The sequence below is a fragment of the Asterias amurensis genome, chromosome 4, assembly GCF_032118995.1.
Source record: "Asterias amurensis chromosome 4, ASM3211899v1".
Lineage (NCBI taxonomy): Eukaryota > Metazoa > Echinodermata > Asteroidea > Forcipulatida > Asteriidae > Asterias > Asterias amurensis.
In genome coordinates this window covers 1,336,364-1,346,852 of record NC_092651.1, presented here as the reverse complement: position 1 = coordinate 1,346,852, position 10,489 = coordinate 1,336,364, and the positions used below count along the sequence as shown (strand labels likewise).

Below are 10,489 nucleotides of genomic sequence, written 5' to 3'. Positions count from 1 at the left end.
ACTAACAGCTCCCTGAGTGGAATGTATTCAACGGAAATGGTAATTTAACTTGTGATTTTTTCGCTCAAAAAAGTTCACAAGGCCTAGCCTTGTGAACTTTTTGTTCGAAGTGACGTTTTCGCTGGAAAAAGTTCACAAGGCTATAGCCGTGAAAAATTGCTGGAAAAAGTTCACAAGGCTATTATAGCCTTGTGAACTTTCGCTCGAAAAAAATCACAAGGCCTTCCTTGTGAACATTTTTGGTTGAAACATTAGTTGTGTTCAATGTAGCAACAGGTGTCAGCCCTCCATTCAGTGTAGCTCGGCTCTCCCTTGCTTATGAACTGACACTGTTGACTTAAGTGCTCTGGGCGACATCCGGTCCTTAGGAGATGCAGTTGTTAATACCAACCTGGCAGTTGGTTCCTATGTAAAAAATAAAATAAATAATAATTCTTGCATTAGTCTTGTTTTAATAATCTAATTCAACAGAATATGATTATTACGCAAGAGTACCCATAATCTTGTAGTAAAGTACACCAATGCAACCAATTGATTTCAGATTAAAATTTTGCCTATTCATCCTGGGCCCAAATTCATACAGCTGCTTAACCATAAGTAAATGTTTTTGCTTAATGTAGCAAAAACAATTGCTTATAAGATTCGGGTACTTTTTCAAAATGTCCACAGCATTACATTAAACTTACAGGGTTTGAAGATAATGATAGTGGAAAGCTTCCCTTCAAATATTACTTACTGAGGTTGTGTAGTTTTTGAGAAATGAGTAAAACATGTCACAAAATAATTTTCGTCTCAAAAAGACGAAAACTATTTTAGCACGTAAAATCCCATTAACCAGTTATGATATTATACCCAAAACCATTGCATAACAATACGTTTTTACATGCTAAAACTGAGACGAAAATCGTTTGTTTTACTCATTTCTCAAAAACTACAGCACCTCAGTAAGTAAAAATTCAAGGGAAGCCTTCTACTATCATAATCTTCAAACTGTAAGTTTAATGTAAATCTGTGGACATTGTGTTTGTTAGGAAAAAGTACACAGATCCTTTAAACCATTCTACCTCCATGCGAAACGTACACCTATTTCACGAGCTTTAGCACGTAAACAATCTGCGTGCACAAGATTTTAGATCGTTTGCTTTTAAAAAGCAAAAAAGAAGAAGGTAGGCAAAATGGCAGGTGGTATAAATGCAGATGAAATACGCAGCGCCGGAAATCCTTTTTCAAAAACTTACATTTTCTCCGGCCAGATGAAATACGGAGCGCCAGAAATCTTTTTTTGTTAACTGAAAACTTTGGTAGGTGTGCCTGTTAAGCACAAAATCGACCATTAGACAGCTCTATTAAATTGGGCCCTGGTAAGGTTTGACGTCCAGGCTGTATCACCATTGATTTTGATCCACAGACACCACCAAGTTAGCGCAAAAAAAACTCTTGAATATGCTTGATTGCTTGCAATGGTGTACTAATTTACAAGATGCCAACTGCAAAAACAACCCAGTATATGTAAGACGATTAGAAAAACGTCAAATATAATATCAAACCAACACATGTCACTCATCTAGAATATCTTACCTTTTTTTCATTCATGATCTACAGATGAGCTGCTAGGATGTCTTGATGATACTGATGTCTTCATACGTATTGGCTCTCCTTTATACCCTGCAGCATTCAAGGTGTCAGTAGGGGAGATTCCCTCCATCATTAGTTTCAGGAACTACTGGCCCTGAAAGGTCAAGTTAACAGATAAAATTTGAGACTGTATGTAAGCCAATTATTTTTCAAGTGCAAAATCTCTTGCAGGGTTATTAAGACCCCTCTCGATATGTGTTGTAAATAACAACACGTATATTTATTTGTGTATGATGCAAAGGCATGCCCCTGTTGTGATACACTTAAAAAAAAGGACAGAAAGTAGCGGAATTCAGGCAGTTATTGCCTTAAAATCCCCAGTTCCAGAACTCTTTGTAGCCTAAAAACAACCAAAACAATCACTACGGGCAAGTCCAGCAGTTTTATAAAAATATTTGGCTAAATTTACAAAAATCACAAGGGGTAGGTTCATCAGTTTTATCAAATTTGGGCCTAAAATCGAGAAAAACAAAAAGGGGGTAATCTCAGCAGATACATCTAATTTAAGCCTGAAATGAAAGAAATCAGAGATTTTATCAAATTTTGACCTAAAATGGAAAAAATTACAAGGGGTAAGTTCAGCAGTTTTATTGTCTTGGAACTCTCCTTAACGCACATAACGCATGGAGCGCAATCGGTCTATTAGGGCAGGCGGTTTCGGGCGAAATGGGGACCAAGGGTTTTAACATTGATCATCAATGTTCTTTTGTATTTACCTTTCTGAGGATAACCTTCAAGGTTTCTCTTGGAACTCTCCTTGATGGACCACTCTACATGAAAAGACAACCAAATAAATTACCTTAAGGTCAAAATCAATGCTTTGGAAAGTCAAGGGTCCAAGAAAAATTCAGGTAAACGCTTGAGTGAAACAAAATAATGGATAGCCCCTATGTCAAGCAGTTTTATCGAACTTGGGCCTAAATTTGAGAAAAAATCACAAGGGTATACGTAAGTCCAGCAGTTTCATAAAATTTGGGTCTCATTATTGAAAAATCACAAAGGTTTGGCCTAAATCCGCAGTTAAAGCCAATTTAGGCCTAAAGTTAACACACAAAAAAATCACATCAGTCCAGCAGTCTCACCGAACGTGGGCCTAAAATTGACAAATCACAAGCGAAAGTCCAGCAGTTTTATTAAATTTCGTCTAAAATTTTAAAAACCATAAGGGGCAAGCAGACAATTTATCAAATTTGGGCCTAAAATTGTTTGAAGTTTAAAATGAATGGCATTACCAGGGGATTGGCCTTTAGCAAGATGAGTTTGATCTGGGCACTAGTTTTATTTGATGTGGAGCTCGATTTGCTGTCACACATGCCAACAAAAACAGTTGTTAAGAATTATGTATTTACCTTTTTTTGTTAAACATCATATTCATATCATTATGAGCTTGTTACTGTTGATTCCTTGACATTCTCATGCAATGGCGGACAAACACTAAAAATAAAAACATTAGGACAAATTACAGTTATTAAAACAAGTTTGCATCTGATAATAAAAGGCAATTAAACAAAGTTTGAATGCGGGAACTCAACTGTCCAGATCATCTATCTGAGTTTGCCAGATTTTAAGAGGTGGGGGGGGGGGGGTGGGCACGGATCATGGATATTTGTTGGGGTGCCATGTTAAAAAACACATAGCATAAGAACTATAGATAAATACCTACCCGTATTTAGCCTTGCTCAAGGCAGTCGAATTATTCACTCCGAAAAAAAGACCGCCGTTGTATAAAACCCACCCGTATTCACTCTGCGTAACATCGCACGACACGGTGCCCCCGTACACTAAACGCATGCGGAGGCCGTCAGGCCGGACAGCCTTGTAGGGTCTGTGTTGAAGCCACTGACCTCATTACTATAATAAGCGAAGAGTTCCCACGGTCAGTTCATTACCATAATGCCCGCGAAAGACGAGACATGTCTACATCATCACACACCACCACCACGGATGCTCAGCGAGCATGATAGGCGTGCGTGATTGGACGTCAAAATGAATAATTCATTTGCCTCACATCCTGTGTTGTCTGATAGGTCTGACGAACGATATACATATTCATGAGCTGCATACTCGCATATCCGAGAGCCCCCCCAATTTTTTCCACTAGTGGAATTTTTTCAATACAACACATTAAACCTGGAAGATACAGACCCGACAAGGCTGTCGGCCTGACGGCCTCCGCATGCGGTTAGTGGTATGAGTGCGATGACTTGTGTGAACAGTATTCGTACGATCTGACAGTGTGTATACGGGTGGGTCATGCGGTGTGATCGCACGCACCACGAACAGGGTATACGGGTGGGTTTACAGTGGCGTCTTTTCGGAGCGAATAATGCGACTGCCTTGAGCAAGGCTAACCCGTATTACAATTATTTAATAACAATTTCTACATGAATTCATAGGCACTATGTGCGTATGAATGCAAAATCACATAACGCATGGGTAGGGTTTAAACTCAAGGCCATGTCCAAACTTGCAGCTCCTTCAATACGGACATCCTTTACATGATGACGTGGAGAGCCAGCCATAGCCATAGACACCAACTAAGACACAGCCTTCACACATATAACTCGGCTTACCATTCAAGATGAATCCTGATTCATGGTGCGGAGCATCTCTCAGTTTTGTGGTTGATATCTTTCTAAAAACAGCAACAGATATCTGCATCAAATAAAATGAATTGTTTTCAATTGAGGGAAAAACAAAAATCCAAAAATCAAGGCCAAGTCACACTTCGGCGATAATGAGAACGAGAATGGTAACGACGCAAAAAGAACGCATTCTATTGGTTGAATTGCTCCATGCAGAATTTGCCCACGCTCATTCAACCACTTGAGGGGGTGCATTTTTAACGTTTTCATTATCGAGACCTGTGTGACCGGGCTTTTATAGAATATGGGTGCAACCAGAAAATGTGACACAATACGGATGGTGTTCATTCATGGTGCCTTGTTACACAAGCTTACCATATCAATAACTTTCAAAACAGATTTAAAGTTAATTTATAATTCAAAGTTAATTCATAATTAAAAAAACATTGGCTTTTGTCTTTCAAAATTTGGAGCTTGGAATATCACAAACTTAAGTAGATGATGGCAAAATATTTAATTGTAAAACTTCAATGTCGCTTACGTCCGAATCCACTGTCGTCAGAACGCAAAGTTTCTTGCAGTGTTAGCCGGGGATGGGTGCGGCCATGTTTAGCCAATTATGTGCACAGCCCAGCGGTGCGGTGAACTCAACAGAAATGATTAGAAATTGGACTTTTGAATGAAGATTACGTAACTTTTATCAATGGTGACTAATTTTTTGTCATTGCGTTGGAATGTTCTATCAATGTAAGACACTTGAGGGCGCTATTCATCAAATTGCTTTGTTAATGCACTGAAAACAGAGACTGTTTCTATGCGGTTGCAGGCGTTACAGTGAGTATAGACCTATTGCGCTGCCAATGTTTACATGTGATCATGTGACCTATAGTGGGTATAAAAAAACACATCTACAACAGTAAAGACATGGAAGACTCGTACCGAGGGACCATAATGGGAGACTTTTGGGACGCTTGGTGGCAGCATACTTACCAGGTAAAATCCATTGTTCTCGTGAAAGTGTGCATGCTCAGTACGTAAGCAATGGCAATTTAACTGGTAAGTCTGCTGCCACCTAGCGTTCCAAAGTCTCCCATTGGCTGTATTAAAAAAATAAAAATAAAAATAACTAAAAACGGAGCCCTTTTTATAAAGTGGACTCCTGTGACATTGATTTAAATCACATTTGCTGTTTGATGTTCCCAGTATTCTACTACAAAATAGGTTCTTTTCAGAGTAGGGTTAGAGTACATAAATTACTGAGGGTTGAGCGAGCTCACGCGTCGTGGATTTTCGTTGTGCACGGCGTGAAGTTGAGCTGTGATAAGGGAGATCGCCAAGCTGTCCGACTCACAGCCGACAGCTACACCTCCTAATCAAATATTTTGAGGGTGAAATTAAAGGGAAATCATTACAATCAGAGCAATGTAAAACTACACTTTCAGTGCACAAACACAAAACATCTTGAACATTCTCTTTGAATTTCAAATCAACAAACTCCGGAGTATTCTTCAGTGACTTTGAGAACTTAGTCCTTTTTTGAGCCAAAAATTGCAAAGTTATAATTTCTTTTTAACGCACGTTTAACTGCAGTACGCCAAGTTTGTTTACATCCAATACCCACTATAGGTAACATGACGCACGGAGCGCAATCGGTCTATTAGGGCAGGCGGTTTAGGGCGAAATGGGGACCAAAGGGTTTTAACATTGATCATCAATGTTCTTTTGTATTTACCTTTCTGAGGATAACCTTCAAGGTTTGTCTTGGAACTCTCCTTGATGGACGGATGGTCTCAGACACCACTCTACATAAAAAGACAACCAAATAAATAACCTTAAGGTCAAAATCAATGCTTTGGAAAGTCAAAGGTCCAAGCAAAATTCAGGTAAATGCTTGAGTGAAACAAAATAAGACACCATTACAAGTTTAATTTCAACAAACCTTTGTGTGTTTAGCATTATACTACAGCAATCCGCAACAACTAAGTAAATTTAAAGGCAATCGACACTATTGGTAATTACTCAAAATATTTATTAGCACAAAACCTTTCTTGGTGACGAGTAATGGGGAGAGGTTGATGGTATAAAACATTGTGAGAAACGGCTCCCTCTGAAGTGCCATAGTTTTCGAGAAAGAAGTAATTTTCCACGAATTTGATTTCAAGACCTCGGGTTTAGAACTTGATCTAAACGTACACAACTTCGTGTGACAAGGGTGTTTTTTCTTTCATTATTATCTCGCAAGTTCGATGACCGATTGAGCTCAAATTTGCACAGGTTTCTTATTTTATGCACATGTTGAGATACATAAACTGTGAAGGCTAGTCTTTGACAATTACCAATAGTGTCCACTGCCTTTAACTTAAGTAAGAACATCATTGCAATCGGGAGTTAAGACCATTTAAGGTTTTCATTGTTTCAGCTCATTCAACTGGAACCATTGATGCACAAAGAGGGGTTTATCTTTTCTTATTAATCTATATATGTAAAAAGCAATAGTTTGAAGGCAGTTTATCATTGAAATAAGGAGTTGTCTATGAAAATGTTTCATTGTTTAAGATCATTCAACTGAAACCAGTGATTAAGTCTTTGAGTTTTATCTTCTTATATGAATCTACTTGTTAGAAGCAATGTTCGACCTAAGTTTCAAGTAAGTACATCATTGCAATCAGGAGTTACGACCATTTAATGTTTTTCATTGTTTAAAATAATTCAACTGAAACCTGTGATTAGATCTTCCTTTGAGTTTTATCTCTTTGTATGTATCTACATGTAAGAAGCAGTGAACACTATTGGTATTTAATTAAAATATTTAAAAACATGAAACTTTTGTTGGTAACGAGTAATGGGGAGAGGTTGATAGTATGAAACATTGTGAGAAACGGCTCCCTCTGAAGTAATGTAGTTTTTGAGAAAGAACTAATTTTCCATGTATTTGATTTCGAGACCTCAGATTTAGAATTTGAGGTCTCAAAAGCAAGCATATGAAAGCACACAAATTGGTGTGACAAGGGTGTTTTTTTCTTCATTATTATCTCGCAACTTCGATGACCACTTGAGCTCAAATTTGCACACGTTTCTTATTTTGTGCATATGTTGAGACACACCAACTGTGAAGGCTAGTCTTTGACAATTACCAATAGTGTCCAGTGTTGCTAAGTTTTAATTAAGTCAGTACATCATTGCAATGAGGAGGTGTGATCATAATCATTTATGCTTTTCATTGATTCAGCTCATTCAACTGGAACCATTGACAGAGAGTTTAATTTAGTTTTTAATTTGAGTTTGTTTCTTTTAAATCCAGATGTCGATGTTTGAGCCTGAAAAAAAAAAAAGTTTAGTCCAAAAACTTTAACATTATTTGAAAACATAGCTATATAAATTACTGAAAATGACTGGCAAATGCATATATAACAATCCCTCTTTGGCTTGTACATACCAAAAACAACTCAACGACTTATATTTAAAGCCATTATACACTTTCGGAACAGAAAAAAAAGTTAACAGATTTACAAATAACTTACAGGGTTAGCAGAAGGTAATGGTGAAAGACTTCTCTTGAAATATTATTCAATGAAACGCTTTACTTTTTGAGAAAACTTTAAAACAATTATCATCTTATTCATATTCAGTTTTTACTGTACACGCATGCAGATAAGTCTAGCGATCATGACGTCACCTTATGGATATTCATGACTTGCAAGATTTGCCGGGCGCTCACGATCAACAGGCGGAGAATCATTAAAAGATGGGGGCGCCCATGAACGAGTCTTGTTAAATGTAATTTTTGTACTTGTTTTTTTTATACAAATTTTCAATTCATCACATCTGGACAAAGTCATCATTTAGTAAGCCCTGTTAGGTCTATGTGTCAAAGTAATTCCACAAATGTAAGGAATAAAATCCGGTACGCCTATGTTGGATCGAGTAGTAATAGTATATCGTCGCATCATACGTTATCGACCCTCATGTTTTCGAACCCCAACTTTGATTCCCGTTTACCGCGAGATTGTGCAAGCTGCACTGGTGACAGAAGCTATGCAGTTTACTCACGGTCTGTATTTTCATTAGGCTTAATCATGCTGAGAATAAAGTTTCCTGTCGTTGGTTATGTTCAAACATTTATAAAGTGATTGATTTGAGTAAAAATCAAGTAAATTTTGCGTGTGAATTTTCTCAACTAACGCTCTTTTACTGCTAATGCCGATATGCCGATTGTCCCCCGACCGTGCGCAAATTTTTTTCCCAGGACAAACGTGTGGAATCATCTGCACACGTTCGTCCTGGGAAGAAAAGATACCCAATCCGCGCTTTGTGTATAAACATACGGACACGCGTCTGAGCGGTAAACTAAAAGAGCGTTAGTTGAGAAAATACACGCAAAATTTACTTGATTTTTACTCAAAATCTGTGATACCTCTGTGAACGATTCCAAGTATGGTGCTATCTGAAACTTCTGAAGTATTAGATCGGTAAGTTTCATGATGCAGAACGTTGCAGATGGTTTTCCGAAAGGTTTTGATATCAGTGGTGCTGGGGCCAAGGATACGGAGTGGATTGGACCATGGAGGAATAAATTAGATTTTAATTTATTCCTCCATGATTGGACCGATTTATGGGGCTAGGACCAAACAAGTCCGACACTGCGACAGCTGAGTGAAAAAGCACAAAAGCACAGTTTTTCTTAGAAAAGATATCGACATTTGAAAATAAAGAGCTACTTACGTTGACTGAGCTATGCAAGTTTTCTTTGTTACGTGTGCAGATGATAAAACTTGGGTTATTTTTGAGAGAAAAAGTCCTAACTCCAGCAGAAATTGTGTCCAATGTACAAGAAACGGTCGCCATTTTTGGAAAGGCCGCGCGCGCACGCACGGCATCAACGGCACATGCGTGCAATGGTGACAATGTTTTTAAACGATTCAGCGCGGTACCGACCATAGCATTTTCTTGCAGGGGGTGTTAATGCTTTTTACTCTAGATTATGATTCTTTGAGTACCAAAACAGTTATTTCGCAAACAAATCCTACCAAATTATTAGTAGTTGTTTATGTATCGTACAATTTATTACGGTATACAAACAATATTTGCCTTAGACTTCTATTTGTGACTGGGAGATATCAGCCGTTCACCCCCATAAAAAATAGTGGTACGACCATTTTTTTTTACATCTTGCTTACTCAACGGAGCAGTGTACGTTCCCGTGTGTACGAAAAGTAGTCCCCATCCATAGTAGTTTTAAACATTTTAATCGATCGAACGAACGATTTTGTGAAAGTCTATAGTTTTTTCACAACATAGTTTTTACACAACATAATTATATTATACCTTTTAAATTTTGATTGCAAATGAAATGTTACCTTCGGTAATGGTCAAAGACCAGTAGGCCTAGTTGTATTCTAACCATAGAGCTATAATAATTGACTATGATTCTAACGCATGCTGTAATCACAAACTTATTACTTGAACTCAATAATTGGTCAATTGAGTTGCAAGAGAATAATGAAAGAAAAAGCAACCCAAGCACAAATCTCTGTTTTTGCAGATGCGCATGCAAAGAAATGACCTCTTTCTCAAAAACTAGGTTATACTTCAGAAGGAGCTGTTCTCACAAGTGTTTTATACATCAACAGCTCTCCATATGTCATTTGTATGATAATCTTTTTTTATAGTAATTATCAATATAGTGTCCAGTGCCTTTAAAGGCTGAAATTGTTGAGGTTGCATTTACATAAGCTTTTTTTTAAACAAGATTAAAAACAAGTACTATGTAGGCCTAACAGGCTAGACATAAATTAGGTCCTACTAACTGTTTTCTCTCAAAAAGTGTCAACGATGATATCAAAAAGTGTCAGTGATGCCATCCTCATTAATGTTATGTAACAAACCAAATTATTGACATTGTAAAACAAAGTGTTTTCAGATTGATACCATAGAGCTGCCTAGGCGGAAAAATGTGCTTTGCAACTTTCGTCTTCTAGGCAAAAATAAGCAGGATACCAGTCACAGATTGCACATGACATAGTACTTATAGGCTGGTAGGCATAATTTTGTTGTACTTTTTAGTGACTTTTTGTGTTTTTGCTGAAATTCCAAGTCTGCCAGGTTCATCATTATTTGTTTCTACTTAAATGAAGACTGATATAGAAAAAATCAAGGGCACTGGAATGTCATGTCATCAGTCACTACTAATAATAACATCACTCATGGGAAAGGGTATGTGAAAAGTCAACTCAATTTCACCCTCTTGATTTATATCATATATGCTTTTT

The 10,489-nt window shown here is 37.6% G+C and overlaps 1 protein-coding gene across 2 annotated transcripts; it reads right to left on the bottom strand.

Annotated features, from left to right (window-relative positions):
• Positions 1 to 282: 282 nt before the first annotated feature.
• Positions 283 to 9,228, bottom strand: LOC139935991 (uncharacterized). 2 transcript variants are annotated; one of them, XR_011785875.1, is made up of 8 exons: positions 8,943 to 9,080; positions 5,953 to 6,022; positions 5,211 to 5,317; positions 4,209 to 4,290; positions 2,985 to 3,069; positions 2,352 to 2,405; positions 1,579 to 1,729; positions 283 to 405 (listed from the first exon to the last, which is right to left on the bottom strand). XR_011785875.1 is itself a non-coding variant. In XM_071930677.1 (7 exons), exons 1-4 carry the CDS (start codon positions 9,095 to 9,097, stop codon positions 3,026 to 3,028), a joined length of 351 nt encoding a protein of 116 aa, XP_071786778.1. In that variant the 5' UTR covers positions 9,098 to 9,228; the 3' UTR covers positions 283 to 405; positions 1,579 to 1,729; positions 2,352 to 2,405; positions 2,985 to 3,025. The 2 variants fall into 2 exon arrangements, 1 of the variants encoding a protein (XP_071786778.1); XM_071930677.1 differs by lacking the exon at positions 5,211 to 5,317 and having other exon boundaries at positions 8,943 to 9,228.
• Between the last annotated feature and the right edge of the window lie 1,261 nt (positions 9,229 to 10,489).

Bases quoted from the DNA above. Each gene is read 5' to 3' on its own strand.
- LOC139935991 (XM_071930677.1), bottom strand. From the start codon at position 9,097: ATGCCGTGCGTGCGCGCGCGGCCTTTCCAAAAATGGCGACCGTTTCTT. The intron at 6,023-8,942 runs GTAAGTAGCTCT...CTTTTTATGTAG, and splicing joins ACTTGCATAGCTCAGTCAAC to AGTGGTGTCTGAGACCATCC. The intron at 3,070-4,208 runs GTAAGCCGAGTT...TTTTATTTTTAG, and splicing joins ATCAGGATTCATCTTGAATG to TGTTTGTCCGCCATTGCATG.